Source organism: Thunnus thynnus, chromosome 13 (genome assembly GCF_963924715.1).
Source record: "Thunnus thynnus chromosome 13, fThuThy2.1, whole genome shotgun sequence".
NCBI lineage: Eukaryota > Metazoa > Chordata > Actinopteri > Scombriformes > Scombridae > Thunnus > Thunnus thynnus.
This window is the reverse complement of record NC_089529.1, coordinates 29667440-29694497: the sequence shown is the minus strand read 5'-3', so window position 1 is coordinate 29694497 and position 27058 is coordinate 29667440. Positions and strand designations below refer to the sequence as shown.

At 40.8% G+C, this 27058-nt stretch overlaps 8 protein-coding genes across 8 annotated transcripts; 5 read left to right on the top strand and 3 right to left on the bottom strand.

Annotated features, from left to right (window-relative positions):
• The first annotated feature begins 6899 nt into the window (after window positions 1-6899).
• Window positions 6900-7550, top strand: LOC137196124 (histone H4). Its single transcript, XM_067608938.1, has one exon. The coding sequence runs from the start codon at window positions 6983-6985 to the stop codon at window positions 7292-7294; it is 312 nt and encodes a 103-aa protein (XP_067465039.1). The 5' UTR covers window positions 6900-6982; the 3' UTR covers window positions 7295-7550.
• A 1011-nt stretch (window positions 7551-8561) lies between these two features.
• Window positions 8562-9015, top strand: LOC137196123 (histone H2B 1/2-like). Its single transcript, XM_067608937.1, has one exon. It carries the CDS (start codon window positions 8599-8601, stop codon window positions 8968-8970), a length of 372 nt encoding a protein of 123 aa, XP_067465038.1. The 5' UTR covers window positions 8562-8598; the 3' UTR covers window positions 8971-9015.
• Window positions 9016-12903: 3888 nt separating this feature from the next.
• Window positions 12904-13310, top strand: LOC137195062 (histone H4-like). The gene has a single exon (XM_067607132.1). It carries the CDS (start codon window positions 12945-12947, stop codon window positions 13260-13262), a length of 318 nt encoding a protein of 105 aa, XP_067463233.1. The 5' UTR covers window positions 12904-12944; the 3' UTR covers window positions 13263-13310.
• A 3538-nt stretch (window positions 13311-16848) lies between these two features.
• Window positions 16849-17587, top strand: LOC137196119 (histone H1-like). The gene has a single exon (XM_067608934.1). The coding sequence runs from the start codon at window positions 16926-16928 to the stop codon at window positions 17532-17534; it is 609 nt and encodes a 202-aa protein (XP_067465035.1). The 5' UTR covers window positions 16849-16925; the 3' UTR covers window positions 17535-17587.
• A 910-nt stretch (window positions 17588-18497) lies between these two features.
• Window positions 18498-19125, bottom strand: LOC137196122 (histone H2A-like). The gene has a single exon (XM_067608936.1). It carries the CDS (start codon window positions 18929-18931, stop codon window positions 18548-18550), a length of 384 nt encoding a protein of 127 aa, XP_067465037.1. The 5' UTR covers window positions 18932-19125; the 3' UTR covers window positions 18498-18547.
• A 120-nt stretch (window positions 19126-19245) lies between these two features.
• LOC137196120 (histone H3) lies at window positions 19246-19739 on the top strand. The gene has a single exon (XM_067608935.1). The coding sequence runs from the start codon at window positions 19282-19284 to the stop codon at window positions 19690-19692; it is 411 nt and encodes a 136-aa protein (XP_067465036.1). The 5' UTR covers window positions 19246-19281; the 3' UTR covers window positions 19693-19739.
• Window positions 19740-22115: 2376 nt separating this feature from the next.
• LOC137196114 (histone H2B 3-like) lies at window positions 22116-22566 on the bottom strand. The gene has a single exon (XM_067608931.1). It carries the CDS (start codon window positions 22528-22530, stop codon window positions 22162-22164), a length of 369 nt encoding a protein of 122 aa, XP_067465032.1. The 5' UTR covers window positions 22531-22566; the 3' UTR covers window positions 22116-22161.
• A 907-nt stretch (window positions 22567-23473) lies between these two features.
• LOC137196116 (histone H4) lies at window positions 23474-23835 on the bottom strand. Its single transcript, XM_067608933.1, has one exon. It carries the CDS (start codon window positions 23798-23800, stop codon window positions 23489-23491), a length of 312 nt encoding a protein of 103 aa, XP_067465034.1. The 5' UTR covers window positions 23801-23835; the 3' UTR covers window positions 23474-23488.
• Window positions 23836-27058: the final 3223 nt, after the last annotated feature.

Genomic DNA, 27058 nt, shown 5'->3' with positions numbered 1-27058 from the left:
TTACAACCATTTTAATAACACTATTATTGAATGATAATATTGAAACATTATTTTAAACTAACAAAAGTGACATATTCAATTATAAGGATTTATATACAAATCAATAACAATATCATTAAACTACTACTGCTACTATTAATAATAATGAAATTTATTGTGGCTCATTGTGGATTATTCATAAAACTATAAAACAGAATCAGTCCCTGTGTACGATCACAGAAAAGCAAATATACTGTATTTACCATGTTTGTCAGATTTCTGAAAGTCATCCTGCAGAGCTGGCAGGACGTTTAAGGTGAGAGCGCCACCTTCTGGTAAGAACCTGATGTTAACAGAACACTTTTAACATTTCAACAAAGGTCATCGTATTAAAGGACATGTTTTTCTTGCTGTAATCATTCCTCCTGTTCATACTGACCATTAGAAGATCCCTTCATAATGACCTTACAATGGAAGTGATGGAGGACAAAATCCACAGTCCTCCTTCTGTGCAAAAATGTATTTAAAAGTTTATCTGAAACTAATATGAAGCTTCAGCGTCCAAATGAGTCAAATCAAGTTTTTAGTGCCAAAGTTCCTCTTTTTGTTACTATACTTCCACCTGCAGCTCAACAGGGAAACACTGTCCGAGGAAACACAAAGAGGGAATTTGATGCTAAAAAGACTGTAAATGTGTCAGATATCCACTTGATATGACTAACTCAGACTGATGAAGCTGAATAGAAGCTTCACACAGACTTTTAAATGACTGTGTGGACACACTGTGGATTTTGGCCTCCATCACTTCCATTGAAAACACATCTGAAGGATCTTTTAATATCCAGTATGAACAGGAGGAATGATTACAGCAAGGAAAACCTCTTTCACTGTTCATATGGACACCTGACTGCTGGTTTAACACACATGAAACACTGTGAACTCGTCCTTTAATGATTCTGAACCTCTGTTATTAATCAACCGCATAATGTCAATAAATAATTCAACTGTTCATGTTTCTAATTGTGGTGTAAAGTCAGAACATTCATTTCAACAAAATATCTTTTAAAGTGTTTGTCTAAAGATTATTGTCCATTATAACATGTTAAATGCTGATTAATAAAGCTATTAAGGTGACAATGTCATTATGCTTTTGTTGATATTTTGTCTCATTTATTGATTTTATGATCAGTTATGGCTGCTGGTTTGGCTCTTGTGATTTTATTCATCAAAGCACATGTTGAACTTCCAGATCATGTTCAATTAAACACATTTAAAAAAAGAAAAAAACAATCAGTTGATGATTGTGTTGTTATTATTGTGTTTTATTGAAGATGTTTTCTTACTTTTATGTATATATTAATTTCTCTCTGTGCAAAACTTAAAGTATATTTAAAAAGTGAAAGCAAACACCTTGCTAACATTGTAATTTATGCTCTGTATTTATTATTGCTGCTGCTGCTGATGATGATGATGATTGTATTATTACTGTTATTGTTAATTATTAAGCTTTTGCACAGAAAAAATACATAAAGGTAAAGAGAAGAGTTTCAATAAAATACATAAAGTTTATTTAAAAAGTCAAAGCGAAGAAGGAGAAGAAGAAGAAGAAGAAGAAGAAGAAGAAGAAGAAGAAGAAGAAGAAGAAGAGGAGGCGGAGCTGCTGAGTTTGGCGCCTCATAGCTAACCGCCGACTGTCTTCTATTACGTCCGCAGACACGCTTTAAATACAGAAGCTCTGAAAACGTGATTCATATGTATATATATATATATGAGAGAACTTGTTTACGCGCGATATCGACTCGCCCTCCACCTGCACGGAGTTCCCCCACCTCACCTTACAGCTTTACAGCTGCATCGTCACGTCACCTACACGGCATTATACCTGGATTTCAGCGACAAATCGAACGATCTGACACAGGAATCACGCGCCACACACAGCGCTTGTGACTCCTGTCCGTACGGGAGCCTTGTGAAGCCGATCCCGGACACGGCTTAAGAGCCTCCCTGGCCTCCTCCATGGACAAAGCAGACAAATCAGAGGTATAAACGAATGTGGTGGCCAAGGCACTTTTTGTATTGCTAAGTTTCACAGGTTCACAAAGCACTTTTTTTTTTTTTTTTTTTTTTTTCCCCTCTCCTCCCCCCCCCTCTCTTCACCGCACTTTAAGCAGCAGCTTCCCCCTACACCCACTCACTCCATTTCATTCCTGAAGCAATATGGCTACTGCACAACCAACCAATGCCATGGAAAGGAAACAAATATGGACTGCAGCTTTTGGATCAAATGAAAGACCACAAAGAAAGAAACAAGTGCCAGATCCCAAAACACAAAAATCCACACAAGTGAGAAAGAGCCCCAACTCCCCAGCAGTACGCAGCTTCATCACCAAAACACTCCAAAACTTGGAAAGAATGGATCCCATCACACCTCTAGAACCCAATCCAACCACCAAAGAAAAAGCACTGCCACCTATGAAATTATCCAAACCCCCCAAAACTGACCAACAGGCAGTCATTGCATCCAATCCAAATTCTAAACCATCCACTTCTGCTGAGACATCAGTCCCTCCGACCACTGATAAAATTGACAACCTCATCATCAAGAATATTTTTGACCAAATCAACCACTTGTTCTCTGAACTCAGCAAATACACCCAATCCACCCCCCTCAACAATGTCACTACACAGATGCAATCCACTCTAACCACCATGGAGCAGATCCTATTGAATGGACAAGACCCACACACTCCTCTCCCACCACTCTCTGCCAGCTACTCGGACATTGTAAGCACAAACATGCACAAATATCAAGCATTTAATACAGGCCCCAGGAAAAGAGCAAGACGGGAGTCGACAGAGAACCAACACCTTACACCTGTTGTAATAGAAAACTACAAAACCCCTAACAACTCTTTCTCAACCAACCAATCCATCCTCAAGGAAATACAAAGACTCAAGCCACAAGCCCAACTTCAAAAACTGGTCCACATGAGAAATGGCAATATTCTCATCTTCCCCAAGGACATTCCCTCCCTGAACTCTCTGCTCTCACCATGGCCCGAGGGAGCATTTAATGGAGCACACTTCACTTGCAGGCTAGCACGCAAACACAGCTCTATGCCCCCATCTGAAACCCCTACAAAACTGCTGGTCATCAAAGGTATTCACACAAACATCACAGAGACACAAGTCAAAGAAGAACTGGACAAACAAGGCATCTACATCTCCAGAATACACAGAATAACAAGCAAATCCACTCAACAGCCAACCACTTTCATCAAGATCCAGCTCACCAACCCAGACCAAGCTGCTAGCCTTCTCCATGAGGGCTTTTACATGGACCTTTTTCAGTATAGAGTAGAGAAGGCACGACCTCCACCCACCATCAAACAATGCTATAAATGCCAACAATTCAACCATATCTCAATCAACTGCACCAACCCAGTCGTATGCCTGAGATGTGGAGAAAACCACCACCACAAAACCTGCACAAAAGAAAAGCGAGAAGCCAAGTGTGCCAACTGTGCAGGCGAACACTCCGCTGCCTCCAAGACCTGTCCAGTCTACCTTTCATACATGACCCCATCAACCAAAAGACACCAACTGCCAAACCCTCAGCCGGAAAACCCACTACCACTAACCCCCCAAGCCTGCACCCTAATGATGGCACCCACCTCACTCATCTGCGTGATGACTTAAAAAAACTCACTATGGATGACAAGAAAATAGAGGAAGTACTCCAAACCATCAGGAAACACACACACTTCAATATATGAAGTGTGTGTCATTCTCTGTAAGACAACAGATGTCTATTTCCAGTCATTTTCTTTGTTCCTTCTAACACTCTTCATAATGGCCCTCACCACCTTTCTACACATAAATATTAGAGGAATAAGGGGAAGCAAAGAGGAGCTAATCCAACTGCTAAAGGAGAAGAATGTCTCTGTGGCTTCCATAAATGAAACACTGTTATCAACCAAATCACGAATTCAGATCCCCGGCTACAACATCATAAGAAAAGAACGGCAGACAGGACATGGAGGAGGAGTAGCAATCCTGATCAGAAATAACATTGAATACAGTGAAATTGATTTCGGCCTCTCACCAGAAGAACTACAAGGAAATGAATACATTGCAACCAAAATGAAAATCCACTCACATCACCCTATTACAGTCACCAGCATATACTGTCCCCCTGGAATAAAACCTTCAGCTGCACTGTTTAACGCTATCTCCAACCCCAGCCACTCCCTCATAATGGGAGATCTCAATGCAAAGCATGTAGACTTCCACTGCAGAAAAACAAATCAAAGTGGCATAGCACTCAAACAGATCCTGAATAGCACAAATCTGTCAATCATCAACACAAACGAACCCACCTATACATCCCCCCAAACAGGCAGCACAGACATTCTGGACTTGATCATATGCTCCCCTGATCTGGCTTCAAAACTGCATAAGTTCTCCACCACAAATCATCTCTCCAGCGACCACCTACCTGTCCTCACAACATTCTCCTTTCATCTGCAAGCAACTCCAAGGAAGAGGTACAACTACAAAACAGCAGAGTGGGAAATATACAGAACATACATAGAAGAAAAAATACAAAACACCACCCTCATAACCACCCCCCAAGGTCTGGACCAACAAGCAGTGCTGTCAAGTCAACTTCTCACCCGAGCCAGAGAGGAAACAATACCCCAAAACCCTGCTAAAACACTGACACAGACATTACCCCTTCACCTGCTCCAACTCATAAGACACAAGAGAAAGCTGAGAAGAGAATTCATAAGGTTCAGATCACCCCAAACCAAAACAGAAATAAACAGACTCCAAAACACTATTAAAATACAACTTACCCATCACAAGCAGAAAACCTGGAACACATTCTACAGAAAACTCAATCAGGACACAAATCCCCGGACCTTCTGGCAAAAAATAAAGAGCCTAAATGGAGATTCAGAAAACAATAACACACCACCAATCAAATCCTCAGGCACAATCATCAGTGACAACAAAGAAAAAGCCACACTCTTCCGTAATCATCTTGAAAACATCCACTCATGCCCAAATGACCCACACTTTGACAATACATGGAAAGACCTGGTTGATAAAGAAATGACAAAACACAACACAAAAGAGACAAATACAGCCAATCCCATCACAGAACACCATCCCCTCACAAAGCCAGTCACCATCCAAGAAATACAACTGCACTTGAAAAAGATGAAAAACAAAGCACCGGGGGAGGACAATGTTGACACCATACTGATAAAACAAGCACCAACCGCTTATCTCCAGCACCTTGGACAGCTCTTCTCCACCTGCATCATAACCGGTCATTTCCCCTCACCTTGGAAGATTGCTGTTGTCACTATGATCCACAAACCAGGAAAAGACCCGCACAATGCCACTAGTTACCGCCCCATAAGCCTTCTCAGCCACATTGGAAAACTGTTTGAAAGAATACTCACCTCACGCCTCACAAACCACATAAACTCTATGGGCCTCCTAGGAATTCATCAAGCCGGCTTCAGAAAAGGGAGAGCCACCACAGACAACATCATCAGATTATCAGAAGACATCCACAGAAACTTCAACAAAAAAGAAATAACCATGGCAATATTCTTTGATATAGAAAAAGCCTTCGACAAGGTATGGCACAACGGACTCAAATACAGACTACTGGATACAAATCTCAAACTCCCTAAACCCACCCAATCCATCATCTTCAGCTTTCTTAACAACCGCCAAATCAAAGTCAAAGTTGCCTCTGCCATATCAACACCTTTCACCCCCCAAGCAGGAGTTCCTCAGGGTGCAGTTCTGAGTCCACTTCTCTTTCTACTATACATATCTGATATATACTACCCCCCAGCCACCATAGCCAAAGTCTCACAGTTTGCAGACGACCTCTGCTACTGGTCCAGTTCCAAATGTCCAAACCTAGCAGCCAAAAAACTCCACACATGCATAACTGAAATAGAAAACTGGTCTAACATGTGGAGAATCAAACTAAACCCTGCCAAAACACAGTGCGTCCTCTTCACAAAAAACCCACACCTGCAGCCCAACAACAGTGCCAACCTAACACTATACAACCAGAAAATCAATATCAGTAAAGAAGCAACATTCCTCGGAGTCACATTCCAAAACAACATGACCTGGACAAAGCACGTCAATAACCTGGAACAAAAAGCAAACAATAGACTCAACCATCTCAAAGCCCTCTGTGGAAAACATGGCGCATCACCCTCTACAGTCATCAAAGTCTACCTATCATACATCCGACCACTCTTCGAATACTCCGTCCCTGCCTGGATCACCATCTCTGACAACCAGTTACAACGCCTACAAACAATCCAAAACAAAGCACTCAAATTAGCACACAGACTCCCATCATACATCAGCAACCACTATATACACACCATAACAGGAATCCAAACCTTAAGACAGAGACACCAAACAATAGCACTGAAATACCTGAGGACAGCAACAAACAACCCTTCACTCCAACGAACCATAAAGGAAGCAAGATTAACAGTTAACACCCCCCTCTCATTCATTCTACAGCTAACCAAAGACCCTCCAGCCACCAACCCCCCATAACCGACTGACCAAACCTGGATACACAGAATATTTTCCCACCCCTGCTGCTTAATATCACCCACATGCACACACATACATAAATATAGATAAAACACACCAAACACAAGGTTTTTTTTTTTTTTTTTTTTTTTTTTTTTTTCTTTTTTTTCTTCTTTGTTTTGTTTTGTTTTGTTTTGCTTTGTTTGTGCCTTGGCCCACATGTGAAACCTCATGAGTCCCCCCACATCCTTCTGCCTCTCCTCCGCCGACCAAGACCATAAGGATACAAAATCCCTTTCTATGGATAGAAAAGGGCAGAAGCCCTGAGCTATCCCTCCAGGCCCATGAACTTCTACGTCTACGTCTACGTGATTCATATTCGACTTTTAACTCATTTAAGAGAAGATCAGTGAAAATGAGTGGAAGAGGCAAGGGAGGTAAGGGACTCGGTAAAGGAGGCGCCAAGCGTCACCGTAAAGTTCTCCGTGATAACATCCAGGGAATCACCAAACCCGCCATCCGCCGTCTGGCTCGCCGCGGCGGAGTCAAGCGTATCTCCGGTCTGATCTACGAGGAGACCCGCGGTGTGCTGAAGGTGTTCCTGGAGAACGTGATCCGTGATGCCGTCACCTACACCGAGCACGCCAAGAGGAAGACCGTGACCGCCATGGACGTGGTTTACGCACTGAAGAGGCAGGGCCGCACCCTGTACGGCTTCGGAGGTTAAACCTGATCCTGATCCTGATCCACTGAGACCGGAACACAAAGGCTCTTTTAAGAGCCGCCACCTCCTCTAAGAGCTGTCCTGATATTATTTATACACACTAGCTTTACTGTAAAAGGTCACATTCAAAACGTTGTCCCGTTTTGTTGTATAAGAACAAGGTGTTTTTGTTAATACAGTCTTAAGGACTCCTGGTGGTCTTCAGATCCCAGTCTGAGTCTCCTAAACACTAGATAACTATTTTCTATTTACAGAAATAAAACATGAACTTGTCGCTATAACAATTTGAACGTTTCCTGCAACTTGTGTTCCAGCTCATTAAGATAAAGTTGTTTTAGCTTTAATGAGTTTACTGTGTGTATTTTGTCATAATCATAAAATAAAAACCACTGATCGTTAATGAACTGTAGCATAAAAGGAAAATATAGAAGAGAAAGTACATAGAAATCATGTACAATACTAATAAATTTACTTTAATACTTTGTCACTGAGAATAGGAGCTCATGTAATTTCAGCTCTATTTTCTGATGAAGCACCCTTTATAAAGGGTTTATAAGTATTGATTAATGATTAATAAATCATTTATTAATCATTAATAAGCATAGTTTTTGGGTTGTGAAAAACACCTTTCTTCTAATAGTTTAAGAAGACACGTGTGATGTTCAGCCACTAGAGAGCGCTGCAGAGCATCCATTCAACACTTTATTAACATTTATACCTGCAGATTTTAATTATTTTCATTAATGGTTTATTAAATATAACTGCAGACCTAGTGACTTAGAAAATGTGAAACATTTAACTCTTTAAAAACATTAATTATCACCTTAAAATCCTGTTAATAAAAAAATACCATCATTATTAATGGATAAATTAATGGAATGGAAACATTAAGGGATTCAGTTTCATTGTAGTGATTTTTTTTTTTTTACATAAATTAATGATAGTTACTTAACTAGAGGATCTGAATATTTCCTCCTCCACTGCTTTCATCCTGCTTTATAACTTGAATGTTTTTCTGATATTCATAGAATACTCACATATATATATATATATATATATATTAAAAATACCATATATACTGTATATTTATGTGATATTTTATATTAAGTGTATTAACTGGTCGGTCTTTACTGTATCCAGGGTTACCAAACGTAACCACAGTGTGGCGCGTGCCCAGTTTCACTCTCTAGAAATCAGCCAATCCTGTGCGAGCAACAGCACAGCGTCATTTGCATGAACTGCATATAAATAAACCGTCCACAGCTCACCGACACTATCCGACCCAGGAGAAACAACCAGCCGCCGTCATGCCTGATCCCGTTAAAGCACCGAAGAAAGGCTCCAAGAAGGCCGTGTCCAAGAGCGTCTCCAAGACCGGCAAGAAGAAGAGAAAGACCCGCAAGGAGAGCTACGCCATCTACGTGTACAAGGTGCTGAAGCAGGTCCACCCCGACACCGGTATCTCCTCCAAGGCTATGGGCATCATGAACTCTTTTGTGGGAGACATCTTTGAGCGTATCGCCGGTGAGGCTTCCCGCCTTGCTCACTACAACAAGCGCTCCACCATCACCTCCAGGGAGATCCAGACCGCCGTCCGCCTGCTGCTGCCCGGTGAGCTGGCCAAACACGCCGTGTCTGAGGGCACCAAGGCCGTCACCAAGTACACCAGCTCCAAGTAAACCCGCTGTCTGTACCATCAACTCAAAGGTCCTTTTCAGGACCACCCACACCTTCACCTGAGAGCTTTAATCCTTTTTAATATGTTCTTATTTGTGTGCATGTATATCAAGGAAAAAGTGAAGCTATAAATATAAATGGGATACATTTATTGTCACAAATCAGTATATATGACATCAACTCCAGGATTTTTATTTATATCCTTTATTTCCTCCAACACTATACTGGTTCACTCAGAATTTCCTTTTTTAACCAGTAAACTGTAATTGTCAATACAACAGTATATTGTGAACATTTTGCTCTTATATACATATAAAGTGAACATGAAGGTTTTAGTCTGTTCATTGAAAACCATCCAGGTGACGACTTCATGAAGCTGGTTCAGAAATCACCACCAGTATAAACCAGTCATCAAGACAAACTGGCTGCTTTGATGAATCTAAAAAACTGAAACATATTTTGGTTTGTTTACTTCCATATGTGATATCTAATAGTTTTTTTTTAAGTGTTAAACCTGCTGTTTGTGCCAACTCTGAGAGCTTCATTTCTGTCACTATGTGGTTTCTTTTTTATTTAGTTACTTGTTTGGTTTTGGTGAAGTTATTCCGTAGTGGTGAAATGAAATATAACACATTCATGAAATAATATAGTGTCAAATCATCGTTGGTTTGAATTGAAGCTGCTTTATTAACATGAATGAATCTGTTTGTGCAGATCAGACCACGAGTCCCGATGCTGAACAGCGTGTGACCTTTCCAAAGGTCAAAAGTGTGTTTGTGTGTTTATAAAGGAGGATTTCTAACAACACTGAAGCTCATTTAGTTGTTTGTTTGGGACTAAAGAGCTGGAGGTGACTCAGTTTGAACAGTTAAAGGACGACGTCTTCAAACAGCCGTCCAGGAGTGAAAGAGGTTTTCCTCCCGTTCATACTGGATATTAAAGTGATTATGAAGGGATCTTATGGACATATTTCACTGTTCATTTGGCTCCTGACTGTTGTTCTAAGTAATAGTAATGACTGTCTTGATGCCTCCTTTCTGCTGCTGATTCTTCATTATTTATTGATTTATCACTACATTAAATCTACATTACAATCAGTAAAACAGCTGGAATATATTTGAGCTCAGATGAGCAGCTCTGCTTTAATAAAATAACCCACATTACAGGTTTACTGTCATGTTCGTATTAATCTGTATTATATAGTATGATATGAGAGGAGCTGAGGGTTTGTTAAGTGTCAGGTTAACCCGCCAAATATCACAGAAAAACATACAAAATGGAGGAAAGACGATCAAAAAGGACAAGGTCAGCCTGCTTTGGGGGAAAAAAATCTACGTAGGCGGAGCTGCTGAATCTTGTTCGCGCCGCCTGTCTTCTATTACGTCCGCAGACACGCTTTATATACAGAAGCTCTGAGAACGTAATTCACATAAGTTCTCCACCACAAATCATCTCTCCAGCGACCACCTACCTGTCCTCACAACATTCTCCTTTCATCTGCAAGCAACTCCAAGGAAGAGGTACAACTACAAAACAGCAGAGTGGGAAATATACAGAACATACATAGAAGAAAAACTACAAAACACCACCCTCATAACCACCCCCCAAGGTCTGGACCAACAAGCAGTGCTGTCAAGTCAACTTCTCACCCGAGCCAGAGAGGAAACAATACCCCAAAACCCTGCTAAAACACTGACACAGACATTACCTCTTCACCTGCTCCAACTCATAAGACACAAGAGAAAGCTGAGAAGAGAATTCATAAGGTTCAGATCACCCCAAACCAAAACAGAAATAAACAGACTCCAAAACACTATTAAAATACAACTTACCCTTCACAAGCAGAAAACCTGGAAGACATTCTACAGAAAACTCAATCAGGACACAAATCCCCGGACCTTCTGGCAAAAAATAAAGAGCCTAAATGGAGATTCAGAAAACAATAACACACCACCAATCAAATCCTCAGGCAAAATCATCAGTGACAACAAAGAAAAAGCCACACTCTTCCGTAATCATCTTGAAAACATCCACTCATGCCCAAATGACCCACACTTTGACAATACATGGAAAGACCTGGTTGATAAAGAAATGACAAAACACAACACAAAAGAGACAAATACAGCCAGTCCCATCACAGAACATCATCCCCTCACAAAGCCAGTCACCATCCAAGAAATACAACTGCACTTGAAAAAGATGAAAAACAAAGCACCGGGGGAGGACAATGTTGACACCATACTGATAAAACAAGCACCAACCGCTTATCTCCAGCACCTTGGACAGCTCTTCTCCACCTGCCTCATAACCGGTCATTTCCCCTCACCTTGGCAGATTGCTGTTGTCACTATGATCCACAAACCAGGAAAAGACCCGCACAATGCCACTAGTTACCGCCCCATAAGCCTTCTCAGCAACATTGGAAAACTGTTTGAAAGAATACTCACCTCACGCCTCACAAACCACATAAACTCTATGGGCCTCCTAGGAATTCATCAAGCCGGCTTCAGAAAAGGGAGAGCCACCACAGACAACATCATCCGATTATCAGAAGACATCCACAGAAACTTCAACAAAAAAGAAATAACCATGGCAATATTCTTTGATATAGAAAAAGCCTTCGACAAGGTATGGCACAACGGACTCAAATACAGACTACTGGATACAAATCTCAAACTCCCTAAACCCACCCAATCCATCATCTTCAGCTTTCTTAACAACCGCCAAATCAAAGTCAAAGTTGCCTCTGCCATATCAACACCTTTCACCCCCCAAGCAGGAGTTCCACAGGGTGCAGTTCTGAGTCCACTTCTCTTTCTACTATACATATCTGATATATACTACCCCCCAGCCACCATAGCCAAAGTCTCACAGTTTGCAGACGACCTCTGCTACTGGTCCAGTTCCAAATGTCCAAACCTAGCAGCCAAAAAACTCCACACATGCATAACTGAAATAGAAAACTGGTCTAACATGTGGAGAATCAAACTTAACCCTGCCAAAACACAGTGCGTCCTTTTCACAAAAAACCCACACCTGCAGCCCAACAACAGTGCCAATCTAACACTATACAACCAGAAAATCAATATCAGTAAAGAAGCAACATTCCTCGGAGTCACATTCCAAAACAACATGACCTGGACAAAGCACGTCAATAACCTGGAACAAAAAGCAAACAATAGACTCAACCATCTCAAAGCCCTCTGTGGAAAACATGGCGCATCACCCTCTACAGTCATCAAAGTCTACCTATCGTACATCCGACCACTCTTCGAATACTCCGTCCCCGCCTGGATCACCATCTCTGACAACCAGTTACAACGCCTACAAACAATCCAAAACAAAGCACTCAAATTAGCACACAGACTCCCATCATACATCAGCAACCACTATATACACACCATAACAGGAATTCAAACCCTAAGACAGAGACACCAAACAATAGCACTGAAATACCTGAGGACAGCAACAAACAACCCTTCACTCCAACAAACCATAAAGGAAGCAAAATTAACAGTTAACACCCCCCTCTCATTCATTCTACAGCTAACCAAAGACCCTCCAGCCACCAACCCCCCATGACCGACTAACCAAACCTGGATACACAGAATATTACTCCACCTCTGCTGCTTAATATCACCCACACGCACACACATACATAAATGTAGATAAAACACACCAAACACAAGGTTTTTTTTTTTCTTTTTTTCTTTTTTTTCTTTTCTTTGTTTTGTTTTGTTTTGTTTTGCTTTGTTTGTGCCTTGGCCCACATGTGTCCTGAAACCTCATGAGTCCCCCCACATCCTTCTGCCTCTCCTCCGCCGACCAAGACCAAAAAGATACAAGATCCACCTACTATGGATAGAAAAGGGCAGAAGCCCTGAGCTATCCCTCCAGGCCCATGAACTTCTTAGTCTTAGTCTTAGTACGTAATTCACATTCAACTTTTAACTCGTTTAAAAGAATATCAGTGAAAATGAGTGGAAGAGGCAAGGGAGGTAAAGGACTCGGTAAAGGAGGCGCCAAGCGTCACCGTAAAGTTCTCCGTGATAACATCCAGGGAATCACCAAACCCGCCATCCGCCGTCTGGCTCGCCGCGGCGGAGTCAAGCGTATCTCCGGTCTGATCTACGAGGAGACCCGCGGTGTGCTGAAGGTGTTCCTGGAGAACGTGATCCGTGATGCCGTCACCTACACCGAGCACGCCAAGAGGAAGACTGTGACCGCCATGGACGTGGTTTACGCACTGAAGAGGCAGGGTCGCACCCTGTACGGCTTCGGAGGTAAAACCTGATCCTGATCCACTGAGACCAGAACACAAAGGCTCTTTTAAGAGCCGCCACCTCCTCTAAGAGCTGTCCTGATATTATTTAATAATACTCGATCTAAGAAACATTAATAGAAAAGGTTAAAACACTGGAAAGGCAAATCCATTACTGGCTATTTATGTAACTTGAGATCTACTGTGCATATAGTAAATACCGAAAAACTACAAGAACATGTAATTCTTTTCCTGTGTAGCCTAATTTTCTCCCTTCCCTTGTTACTGAGTTGTAGTTAGACGGAGCTAAACTAGGGAATTTATTACGTAAAACCTGCCCAATTATATTTAAAAAGACGATTGACGTGGCTGTCTGGTATCTGGTCAAGCTGACTTCACAACACTCTCGTCTCCCCCATGAGAAAACAATGCAGTGCACTTTTCTTTGCTTTTAGCTAGAATGAGAATTCAAATTAGCCTGATGTGGTTTGAAAGTTACTGTGTTAAGCTAACTAGCAGACTTGGGTTCACCATCCAAATCTGTATTAATCACGGAGTAGATAAGTAGCTCAAAAGTGTAGCATAGCAATGCTAATGCTAACTGTTTCATGTAAGTAAATGAAAGATGCTAAAACACTTAGTTTCGTAGTCTGGGAGGTATAGTTCAATAAAAACAGATATGTGTGGTCTACTCTAGTCTGCTAGTTAGCTGATTAGTCAAGATAACTAGTAGACCAATTATAATAAGCTCAAAAGTTTTTAATAGAAAAGCTATGCTAACCGTTTCATGTATGTGAATGGAGAATGCTAAAACGATTAGCATCATACTCCAGGAGTGATAGTTAAATAAAAACACAGTTTCAGGTGGTCTAACCTAGTTTGTTAGTTAGTGGATTATTCAAGCTTTCAACCAAGTAGGGTCCATTTGATAGATTTGGTAGTTAATAGCAAAACGTTTAAGCTATGCTAACCGTTTCATGTATGTGAATGGAGAATGCTAAAACGATTAGCATCATACTCCAGCAGGTATAGTTAAATAAAAACACAGATTTGGGTGGTTTAACCTGTTTTGCTAGTTAGTCGATTAGTCAAGCTTTCTAACCAAGTAGGGTCCATTTGATAGATTTAGTATTTTATTCCATTTCAGCAAAACGTTTTAGTGAATGAATAGAAAATAAAACGGTACCTGAGCTGAAAGTGAGCTGTCAATCAAACGTGATCTGGACACGCCCACACAGTCCTGAGAAATGCTTTGAGCAGCCAAATTAGCTGTTTTTGAGCTCAGTTTTCTAATAGTTATGAATGTTTACTTTCATCCAGATTTTTTTGGATGCTTAATGAGACACTCAACTTTGATATAATATATGCATTTTTATGATTTCAAGCCACGTTTCCAGAGGCTTTAAATACTTTCTGCAACATGTGTTAAAACTTCCAGGCCACAAGGATAAATCGGCTTCACATCATTTTTTGGTTGCCAAGTTGTGAAAAGATCCCTCCTTTCTATCTCACCATATTTACTTTATCTAATAATTTAGGACATGTTCAACCACTTACACTTCAGCCCAAAATTATTCATGCCCATGCCAAACTTATTTATTATTATTTATAGTGAATTTTTATTGGACCAACAGGTTTCTTCTGGCTGGAAATGACAAGCATGTGACAAAAGATGGTAAGACATTGTGTCAGAGATGTTAATGATACATTTAAACTATTTCTGTTGTTTTTTTAAACATTTCTACAAAAAAATTATTCATACCACTTAAAATTGTTGCAAATTTTTGAGAAAATGAAAGCTTCTATACCATTTCATATGGTCTTGGTAATGTCTACCATGTTTCTAGAGTATTGTAATCAACTATAGATTGAGAACAGCTGATTCAGTAGTTCTCTAGTCAGTTACTAGTCAGTTGGAAGACCAGTGAGCTTAGTGAGGACCTCTGGTTGCACATTGTGGCTGCTCACAGGACGGAGAAAGTCTATAAAACCATATACAAGTGTTCTCAAGTGCCAGTGGCCACAGAGCAAAACATAATCAAAAAGCACAAGGAGTTCCACACTGTGAAAAATCTCAGAAGATGTGGTAGGAAGCCAAGAGAGACTCCTGCACTGGCAAGAAAGGTAGTGAGAGACGCCATGAAGGATCCAAGGATCACCACCGTCCTGATGAATCTGAGCTATTCTGCTACCAACATCACACAAACGATCGCATAGCCTTTGCAAACCTGACACGAAAATGGAGTTGATTGGTCACAGGGACGTGGACGAAAGAAAGGAGAAGCATTCAACCCCGAGAACACCATCCCCCACGATGTGTGCCTGTCTCGGAGAAGTGGAGGTCGGCGTCCATGCAGACCAGCCTTGGTCAGTGTCTGCCTTGACACATATAGTTAATACAATCATTACAAATCTATTTTAATATATGTAGCATTTCACAGAAAATGTCTGTTGTAGTGGACATAAACAAATATAAACAGATGAGTGGACATAAAAATGTGATTTGACTTCATTTCTACATCGCAGAGGGGAAGATAAAATATAAATGACTTCTTAAAACTTCTAATTAGTGGGAAAAAAAAAAGGTCTGAAGAGGTTTAGAAGGTTTTGCACAATTTTTGAAATAATTTATATTGTTTACATGTTAAACAAAAGGTAAATATAATGTATTTTGATATATTTCAAATTCACTTAATATATGTCCCCTGTTTAAACTTAAAGGGCCTGAGGCCCAGATGTTATTTCGTGTAGTGGCCCAGAGAAAGCTTTTAATACTACACTCTTTTCTCTAATCAAAAGGTTTTATATTGATGTCAGTGCCAGAATATTTTAAAGAATTTGTAAAAAGGCTTTTTTACTCTGAGACTTTAGAAAGCAGAACATATAAAATAACTTTAATATGAAATACTGAACCATAATTATTTTTCTTTAATCAGTGTAACAATAAACCTTTCACCCACAGACAGCCGTCAGTGATGATTTTAATGTATTTATTAATGAATACATTAACAATAATTAATAAACATTAATATAAAGTATGATACACATTAATAGTACTGCAGTGTTGTAGATTACCTCTATTAAAAATAGAAGAATAAATAGTTGAATAAGAGAAGAAATGTTGACATAGCAGCTCTGACAGGAAGTCTGGCTAAACGGCATCAGGAGCCTCGTCAGTGTGTTTGCTGCGACCAGAATCGCTTCATTTTATAACAAACTGATGATCAACAGAAGGTTGTTTTTACTTTGAGTCTTTGAACAAACATGTGAACCAGCTGGAAAACTGTTTTTGGTGGAGCTCTGATGTATTTTACAGCATTTTAGGGGAGAAATGAGAGCGAAAAGCCGCGGAGCAGCGCTGTCCACGGCGGTGATCAGGTGAGGTTTGTTCGCTTCTCAAAGAAAAAGCAGAGAACATCAGAGCTCTACATGACTTCAATATGAAGAGACACAAGTCCGCTATCTGCTGACTTCACTGTCAGCCTTCAACACTTGTCACACACTGATTTTTCAGTCTTTTATCACTAAGAGAAAACACAAGTGTCAGACATTGACGCTGCACAGAGGAGGCAGCAGCAGGACTGAGTCTCCACGGTTCTCATGGTGTGTTTAAGTGTAGCCTGCTGCCTCAGACTCTCCAACAGTCAACTCAGACTCTCAGATTGATTCGTGTCGGATCTGAACTCAGAGGAAATAATGGCCGAAGTTGCTCCAGCTCCCGCCGCCGCCGCTCCGGCAAAAGTGGCTAAGAAGAAGGTCTCCAAGCCGAAGAAGACTGGCCCCAGCGTCAGCGAGCTGATCGTGAAGACTGTGGCCGCGTCCAAGGAGCGGAGCGGCGTGTCTGCAGCCGCCCTGAAGAAGGCTCTGGCTGCCGGAGGCTACGATGTGGAGAAGAACAAGGCCCGCGTCAAGACCGCCATCAAGAGCCTGGTGGCCAAGGGAACTCTGGTCCAGGTCAAGGGGATCGGCGCCTCTGGATCCTTTAAGATGAGCAAGAAGGTCGAGACCAAGGCCAAGAAGCCCGCAAAGAAAGCTGCTCCTAAAGCCAAGAAGCCCGCCAAGAGCCCCAAGAAACCCGCAGCGGCCAAGAAGCCCAAGACAGCGGCAGCTAAGAAGACAGCAGCCGCCAAGAAATCCCCCAAGAAGGTCAAGAAGCCCGCAGCGGCCAAGAAAGCAGCCAATAGCCCCAAGAAGGCCGCCAAGAGCCCCAAGAAAGTGGTGAAAAAGGCTCCTGCAGCTAAGAAAGCTCCCGCAAAGAAGGTCGCCAAACCCAAAGCCAAGAAGGCAGCACCCAAGAAGAAGTGAGCTGTCATCAGTCTGAACATGTGAACCTGATCAAAGGCTCTTTTAAGAGCCACACAACTTCTCTAAAGAGCAGCATCCTGATTATAATATGTTTAAACTATGTAGTTCATAAGCTACACAATAATAAAATTGTGATTTATTTTGTGTATATATATGATAAATATAAAATATCATGATTGACATGTCAGTTTGGCAGGAGAGGGAGCTCCTTTGTTCCTCTTACAGAAGGTCTCCTATTTTCTTATAACATGATCTGAACTGAGCATCAAATACAGAAAATCACTCAGGATGATGTTAAACTGTAAATATATTATGATAAAACCATTGATAGATTTATTATTACTACTGCTGTTCCCTTTCTATTACATCTAAGTTAATATGTATCAGATAAACATATTTCCTCTTATTGTGTTTATTGTATATATATTTATTCAGTAATTATATTTAATAAGTAGTTTGAAATGTAGTCATTAATAACTAGTATAATTAGTTTCAAATGGTGTCTAAATGTCATGTAGTGTAATGTATATACCAGCCATTCTTGTATTATAAGTATGATTTCTACACTGTATGACTAGATTATCTTTTAAATGTTTATTTCTTGGTCTGTTGGCAACACAGACAACAACCATCATTATGTTATTAATGCAGTTATAATGTAAACATCTTGTGACACTGACCATCAACCTGAGCGTTAGTAATTATAATGAATAACTAGTATAATAATTTATTTCAAATGTAGGTTAATATATAGACCAGGCATTGTTTTATCATATACATTAACTTTTAAATGTTGATTGCTGGTATTGTTCATAACACAAGCATCAATTATGGTTCAAATATAATCAGTATATTTAACTGAGTGTAACACTGACTCAGTATTCTGTATAGATAATAAACATGATTTGTGTCTTAATGACAGTGTACCAGAGACATGAGGATGTTTGTTCTTTATCAGGAGTGTGTGGCTCTTAAAAGAGCCGTTGTGTTGTTTAGAGGAGCCGGTTCCGTGTTTACTTCTTGGCGGGCTTCTCGGTCTTCTTGGGCAGCAGCACAGCCTGGATGTTGGGCAGCACGCCGCCCTGAGCGATGGTCACTCCGCCCAGCAGCTTGTTGAGCTCCTCGTCGTTGCGGACAGCCAGCTGCAGGTGACGGGGGATGATCCTGGTCTTCTTGTTGTCGCGGGCAGCGTTTCCAGCCAGCTCCAGGATCTCAGCGGTCAGGTACTCCAGCACAGCCGCCAGGTAGACGGGGGCTCCGGCACCGACACGCTCCGCATAGTTGCCCTTCCTCAGCAGCCTGTGAACACGGCCGACAGGGAACTGAAGCCCGGCCCTGGAGGAGCGGGTCTTTGCCTTAGCGCGGGCTTTGCCTCCAGTTTTTCCTCTGCCACTCATTTTTGGGTTCTCCTCGAGTTTGATCTCAAAGAAAATATGAGTCAACCGGTGAAAATCCTCCTTTATATTTCCGCGTAGCGCGGGACGGTAGATGCCGGACCAACCAGAAAAGAGGCTCCAGCGGCGCAGCAGAGGGCGGCCCGCTATGAAGCTTTTCCCCCAATAAGGAGCGGAGGTTCAGGCGGTGGGTCGCTCCTCTAGGCGGTGCTGAGCTCCAGGAGGAGCCGCTCACCAATCAGGACCCGGAGGTCTGAAGCAGCGTCACAGTTACGCAGCTGCTCCGACACTTTAAGAGCAGCGTGACTCTTCTACTCACTATTATTTTCTCCTGATCAGAGAGAGAAGACGCGATGGCAAGAACCAAGCAGACCGCTCGTAAATCCACCGGAGGCAAAGCCCCCAGGAAGCAGCTGGCTACCAAGGCTGCCCGTAAGAGCGCCCCGGCCACCGGCGGCGTGAAGAAGCCTCACCGTTACAGGCCCGGTACCGTGGCTCTGAGAGAGATCCGTCGTTACCAGAAATCCACCGAGCTGCTGATCCGCAAGCTGCCCTTCCAGCGCCTGGTGAGGGAGATCGCTCAGGACTTCAAGACCGACCTGCGCTTCCAGAGCTCCGCTGTCATGGCTCTGCAGGAGGCCAGCGAGGCTTACCTGGTCGGCCTGTTCGAGGACACCAACCTGTGCGCCATCCACGCCAAGAGGGTCACCATCATGCCCAAAGACATCCAGCTGGCCCGCCGCATCCGCGGAGAGAGAGCTTAAACTGTCCTCTGCTCCATAAACACAACGGCTCTTTTAAGAGCCACTAACTCTCTGACAGAGCAACACATCCTTCTGTTCATACTTTTATTATTATTATTATTGTTTGTGTCTAATTACCTCTAAAGGTGTTATAGAGCTATGATGACACTTAAACAAATGTAAATACTATATAATCTTGAGTAAATCCATTCAGAAGCAGTTTTGTCTTTAGTGTACATGTATGATGGGAAAAGGTCTGTTTGTGCATTAAAAAGCTGTAGACAGCAACATTTTACACATTTATACAGATTAAACACATTTTGTTAACCTCTGGAAAAATAATAAAGTAGACTGACAGTCAAATGATATGAAATAAATCATTTATTTGAAATCACTTCATAGTCTGATCGTCATAAACTATAAAACTTATGAGCTTCAGGATCTATCTGCTTTTTCTGAACATCAGCTCCTTGGATCTCAGACGTTCTTCCTCTGCTGTCTTTACAGCTTAATAGATATATACTTTAACACAGGAAAATAAATCCATACATAATTTCGCTAAATTATAGTACAATCAATCTTAATCATCAATATAATAAATCATCAGCAGTAACACATCATTATATAACAACAAAAATGCATAAATTACAACATTATCAGTAACCAAGGACTGAGTCTCTTGTCTGATGTCAGTTGTTCTTTGTCTTCAGTTCAGTAACTTTGTTTAAAGACGACATCACTTGTAATATTGGCTTTATGAAGGACCACAGCACACCTAGCAAATCTAGGAAAACACCATACATCACTGCATTATAGTTTATATTCATATTAAAACCAACACCTGCCATTTCCCCCCCACATGTCTCTGGATCTCTGTCATTTTAAGAGTAAATGTTCAATAGTTTCATTCTCATTAATCAATAAGGCACTTTTCAGTTTTAACATAACAGCTCCACTTGATAACTGCTCAGACTGCTCGTCTCCCAACTGATATGAGACATATAATATGTTGTTTACTTTCTGATAAGCTTTTACTAAAAATATTTTTAATACATATCTGGGAGTCAGATGTCTAAATTTGTGTAGAGGAAAACACCACCATACATGTTATCGCAGTTTATTATATATGTATTTTGCTGGAAATTTCGAACCAATCAATATTTAGGTAACAACATTAGTCATAAAATCACTGTACATAAATTTATAATATGGAATAGAGTTTCTCCCACATCCTTTTTTTCCCCCTCATCTCCTTTCTTTTGATGCTTGATGCAATGTTTTAATTTTCTACAGCTTCAAGACCTCCATCTATTTTACTTTTATAGATGTTACACAAAACTGGCAAACGCGCTACATTTTCTATTGTCATGTTCCTGAGGAAAGTCAGAGCTTTCATGGGTGAATAAAAATAATTTATGGTAAAAAGATGAGGAAAATCAAGGTGTTATTGGACGGCTTAAAATCTAGAAGGTCATTAACAGTTTTTGAAATCTTTTCTTGTATTATTATGAAGAACATATAAAAAATGTATTTTGGTCACTTTCAGCCAAACATTTCAGCATTTTTTAAACAAAAGAATGAATACATATACTATACTATACTTGAACTGATAAATATAAACACAAAATGTAATTAAAGTTTAAACAGTATAAAACAGTTAAAACTGAAAATGCTGCTCAATTAACATTTTTTTAATTAAAAAAAAATCAAGATACTCTCTTGATCTTATTTATTTGATTTATATGACCCTTTTTAAATAAAATTTTGTCTCAGTTTTTATTCCCGTTGTTTCTTTTCTATTTCTTTGCATTGCTTCAAACATTTCTGCGATATCTGACAGAAGCTGCTGTCTGGACTTCAGCCTGATAGGAACAGATTAAAACTAATTAACCATCTCTGTCATGAAATCTGAACATGATCTGACACTGCAGGTCAGCTGTGATATTTATATATATTATTACAGATTATTGAGGCAGAAATTAAACTCACAGCCATTCAGTCTCCATTTATTTGTCGTTTATTCATTTTGTTGTAAAAATTAACGTTGATTGTGATTACTTGTCAGCAGCACATCTGAAGTATTATATGTGACCTTTATAGTGTAGCAGCAGCGACACCCTGTGGCCAAAATATGAACTGCATCCATTTAGTTGCATGGACTCCAGTCAGTCTTTTCACTGGTCCCCGTTAGTGTGGTCATTGGGAGATTTAATGCCAACATTAACATACAGAAGTGTGCAAATATGACCAAATATCTGGCCTGAATAAGTTCTACAGAACATTTAGATACAGCAACAAAGACGGTTTTACCATTCCAATAAACCCACATACCACTAGACATTATTGAAGTCTACAAATACATCATATATCTTATATATATATATATATCATATTTAACAAGATCAAACACACATGAAGGATTAAAGCTCTCAGGTGAAGGTGTGGGTGGTCCTGAAAAGGACCTTTGAGTTGATGGTACAGACAGCGGGTTTACTTGGAGCTGGTGTACTTGGTGACGGCCTTGGTGCCCTCAGACACGGCGTGTTTGGCCAGCTCACCGGGCAGCAGCAGGCGGACGGCGGTCTGGATCTCCCTGGAGGTGATGGTGGAGCGCTTGTTGTAGTGAGCAAGGCGGGAAGCCTCACCGGCGATACGCTCAAAGATGTCTCCCACAAAGGAGTTCATGATGCCCATGGCCTTGGAGGAGATGCCGGTGTCGGGGTGGACCTGCTTCAGCACCTTGTACACGTAGATGGCGTAGCTCTCCTTGCGGGTCTTTCTCTTCTTTTTGCCGGTCTTGGTGGCTTTAGACACGGCTTTCTTGGAGCCTTTCTTCGGTGCTTTGACTGGATCAGGCATGGTTGGTCGTTAGATTTCCTCAAACGAATAATTCTAGCAGCGCCAAACAGCCTCTATATATCCATCTGATGCAAATTTCACTGCGCCGTTGCTCGCACAGGATTGGTTAACTTGTTGGCTAGACTGCGCATGTGCAACACAAACAGCGCTCTAAATTTTGACCGCCTTTTTACACAAAGAGCCACCTCATCTGAAGATAATTCACTGTTTACATTATAGCTAATATAATATATTCATTTGATCTTTTCTCGCTTCTCGCTTGAACTGAAAGTTGAACCACAGGAAGCATTCAAATCATTTTACACACAGACCAGCATGTTTACATTTATGTTTAATATACTAATATATGACTCATATGTATATGAACTACAAAGTAAATGCATTAATATTGTACTTTAACACAATTTTGAGGTATTTACTATATCATATTTTCCTTTCATGTTACTATGGTCTTCATGTGAATATTGACTTTTACTCCACAACATGTAACTCAGTTTATTCACTAACACTAAATTTATGAAACAATTCATACCTGAAAGTTTAACCAGTGGTTCCTATTATTTGCTTGTGAAAAAGAAGCAGAGATGATCAAAAGTGTAAATTAAACAAAACCCTTGTAAACTCATTTGTCTCCTGACACCTCAGGTTTATTTTGAAAGGACTTTTTCACAACTTGTCACCTCGAAATAATGTTATAATAGATTAAAATACATATATAATAGAAAAAAGATTATGTACAGTGTTAATAAATTATCAACCACCAATTAAACCCTTACATGATCATAGAGAGCCTTTTAGTGGTGAACTGGGAGCAAGAGTATATATGTTCATGATCAACAAATATTTCACTAGACCTATAAGTTTAGTTAAATAATATCAGGACAGCTCTTAGAGGAGGTGGCGGCTCTTAAAAGAGCCTTTGTGTTCTGGTCTCAGTGGATCAGGATCAGGATCAGGTTTAACCTCCGAAGCCGTACAGGGTGCGACCCTGTCTCTTCAGTGCGTAAACCACGTCCATGGCGGTCACGGTCTTCCTCTTGGCGTGCTCGGTGTAGGTGACGGCATCACGGATCACGTTCTCCAGGAACACCTTCAGCACACCGCGGGTCTCCTCGTAGATCAGACCGGAGATACGCTTGACTCCGCCGCGGCGAGCCAGACGGCGGATGGCGGGTTTGGTGATTCCCTGGATGTTATCACGGAGAACTTTACGGTGACGCTTGGCGCCTCCTTTACCGAGTCCTTTACCTCCCTTGCCTCTTCCACTCATTTTCACTGATCTTCTTTTAAACAAGTTAAAAGTTAAATGTGAAACACGTTTTCAGAGCTTCTGTATATAAAGCGTGTCTGCGGACGTAAGAGAGGACAGGCGGCGCGAACTTTGCTGGGCGGAACAAGATTCAGCAGCTCCGCCTACGTAGATTTTTTTTTCCCCAAAGCAGGCTGATCTTGTCCTTTTTGATCGTCTTTCCTCCATTTTGTATGTTTTTCTGTGATATTTGGCGGGTTAACCTGACACTTAACAAACCCTCAGCTCCTCTCATATCATACTATATAATACAGATTAATACGAACATGACAGTAAACCTGTAATGTGGGTTATTTTATTAAAGCAGAGCTGCTCATCTGAGCTCAAATACATTTACTGTAAAGTGTCCTCAGCGTGTTCAGCTCCTGAACATTCAGTCCAACATTTCATTTCATTTTATTTAATGTATAATATTCAATTTACCGTTTTATTAATGTTTCCTGTAGAAATTATGTTGCTGCACATTGCCTCTCTTGTACCTCCTGAGCTTCCGTAGCCCCAAATTCTGTTGTTTTGCAGTGTGTCTTTTGAGAGAGCAGATGTGCAGCATATACCAAAAAGGCAAAATATATTATTTTGTCTTCACCAGGTATGTGTATTGTTTTTCTTAACTGTTGTAATTTTCGTTGTCTTTGTTTATTCACCCACCCCCATGTAGTTGTTTGTTTTACACACCAGGTGGCACTGTTTCTCCTTTTGTATGTTTTTGTTGGTTTAAAGTTCAGACTTATGTTACAAATAAGGACAAAGAAAAGGGGGAAAAAAGAGTTTCCTGTCTAATGGCTCTTGATTAAGCAAGTTAAAATTGTGTTGATTTGTGTAGGTGTGGTAGTGCCATTAATGTATTTGTATTAGGGCTGTAGTCAACCAAAGAAAATCTTGGTTGACTAAAATCGTACATAATCTTTATCTAATTGATTGGGGAGGGGGGTGTAACGGGACAGAGTGCACAGTAAACTCGGCAGCCACACATTTCTCTGTTCTGTATTTCTCTGTTTTGTGTCTTCAGGTTAGGCTAACCCTTTGTTGCTAACTTTGGAGCTATGCCCCTTTACTTTTCCAGCATTTGGGGGAACAACAGGCGTGACTTTTTAGCATTTATTAACTTGGCCTCACCTCTGGACCTGTATGCACCTGCTAGGATTAGCAGCCCTATATATGCATGCAGGTCGGTATCATCCATCTTTTTCCAACCCTCTCAGTATTTTTGAAACCCCTCCAGATTGGTTGTCTCCTGGCTGAGTTTGTCTATAGCTGAGGTGATGAAGAGGTATAACATTAATGTCATGGGCACGGGACACTGCATATGTTGTGCATCCTGGGGTAATAGTTGTGGTAGTCGTTGTCATCACTGTCGTCGTCGCCCTCGTCCTCGTCGGGACCTTCCAGTCTGCCACACAGCCCTGTTTGCCATGTGCCGCTGAAGACCATGTTATTTTTTTGTTCTTCGACAGGTATGTCTCTCTTTCGGCTAGAGGGGTTTGGCCTTCTTCCCTGTGTTCCTCTTCCTGTTCCTCTGCTGTTGATGCATCATGCTTCCAGTTGTATTCCTCACAGTTTTCTTCTGACACGTCCTCAGATTTCTCTTCGGGGTCATAGTCTTGCTGGACATTTGAGAAGATTTGTTCTAGAACCTGTTCTACGGTGAAACGCACGGTCATGGCATTGGCGAGTTCGAGCAGAAGACCACATATCAGGACATGCACCTAAGACAACAATATTAGTACATTTGTGTTTTTTTCCCCTTCTTCCGTACACAGACTGTGTGGGATCGCGCTGTGTCATGCAGGGGATCGTTTCACATGTCATGCGGAGTATACACACATAAGGAAAAGTCAAAGTTAGAGGAAGGCAGTTGTGGATCAATACAGTTTATGTATTTTCTTAGAATACAAAAATATATAAAGTACCACAAAGTTTATAATCTGATACAGGATCAGATCAGTGCTGAATACAAGAAATACTGAACATTAAAAACATTCACAGATCTAAAAGTGTAGGTTCACGAAAAAGTATTAATGCATGTGTCAAATACATGACTTACACACTCTGATCTATATTCATGACATACAAAATATGGTCTACAAAGCTGACATGTTCACACTTGTTATTCTAGTTACTTTAAGGTTATTACTAATATACAGCTCAGCTTAAAAACAAACTGAAGAAATTGTCTCAAGCAAATCACACAACATCAACAGGTGACTGAACAATCACTCGATTAAAAACTGGATCAATTCCAAATGAATGAGTGAGTCATCAGGTGGGGGACAATGATATAGTTTGATGCAGTATGTTGGTTTTCCTCCTGTCCTCCCCAATTTTTTTTTGCAGAAAAATAAAATCAAAACTAAATTTTGTAGCTCTGTACTGCAGTTTTTCCTTTATTAGGGCCTGAGCACCTAGCGGTTCGCTCTCACTCTCCATTCAAATATATGAGTATTTTTCTGTCTCCAGCTGCAGTTACTTATTGTCTCTACACACCTGACAGCAGTGTTCAATGCTTACTTTTTTGTCGAGGAGTACATGTGTTCCTAAATGAAAAAAATTAGGAGCACACATAGAAATTTAGGAGCACACTGAAAAATGTTCAAGTAACTGTTAATTAAAGACATCAATTTATCACATACATATTTAAATGCTTTGTGTGTGTGTATGTAAATCAAAATGTATGTTCTCTTTAGGGGTGCTTGATTATGGCAAAAAGCATAATCACAATTATTTTTTGCTCAATATTGACATCACGGTTATTTAACACGATTACTTTTTGACTATCATTTTGGGCGATTGCCGATATATGCACATATTTTTTCCCACTTGACTGAGGAAACTATTACACATGCAAGCATAGATTGTACTAAGTATGATCAAAAAGGACAATATATGAGGGAAGAACTCAGGAAGACTGGAGTTCCGGAGCTCAGCATTAAAACTTTAATGAACCTGCCAAGTGGGTGGAGTAGCAGTTTTTTCTTTTTGAGTTTATTAGACAGACAGGATTTATGTGTAGGATTTAATATTTGGTTTACAGTCCAAAGCAGAGGGTGGCGGTAATGTGCCTAATATGCTATAATTTAGCTATCATTGAAGCGTGTGGCTGTGGCGTGGTGTTGAGTTTTGATGTTTCGCCATGACAGAGGAAATTGCTGTAACTTCAGTGCAAATGCTCCAGTCTGCCCCAAACTTTGCATGTTTGATAAGAGTCCTGGCCTGAACACA

Coding starts and splice junctions, on each gene's coding strand:
- LOC137196124 (XM_067608938.1), top strand. CDS start 6,983: ATGAGTGGAAGAGGCAAGGGAGGTAAGGGACTCGGTAAAGGAGGCGCC.
- LOC137196123 (XM_067608937.1), top strand. CDS start 8,599: ATGCCTGATCCCGTTAAAGCACCGAAGAAAGGCTCCAAGAAGGCCGTG.
- LOC137195062 (XM_067607132.1), top strand. CDS start 12,945: ATGAGTGGAAGAGGCAAGGGAGGTAAAGGACTCGGTAAAGGAGGCGCC.
- LOC137196119 (XM_067608934.1), top strand. CDS start 16,926: ATGGCCGAAGTTGCTCCAGCTCCCGCCGCCGCCGCTCCGGCAAAAGTG.
- LOC137196122 (XM_067608936.1), bottom strand. CDS start 18,931: ATGAGTGGCAGAGGAAAAACTGGAGGCAAAGCCCGCGCTAAGGCAAAG.
- LOC137196120 (XM_067608935.1), top strand. CDS start 19,282: ATGGCAAGAACCAAGCAGACCGCTCGTAAATCCACCGGAGGCAAAGCC.
- LOC137196114 (XM_067608931.1), bottom strand. CDS start 22,530: ATGCCTGATCCAGTCAAAGCACCGAAGAAAGGCTCCAAGAAAGCCGTG.
- LOC137196116 (XM_067608933.1), bottom strand. CDS start 23,800: ATGAGTGGAAGAGGCAAGGGAGGTAAAGGACTCGGTAAAGGAGGCGCC.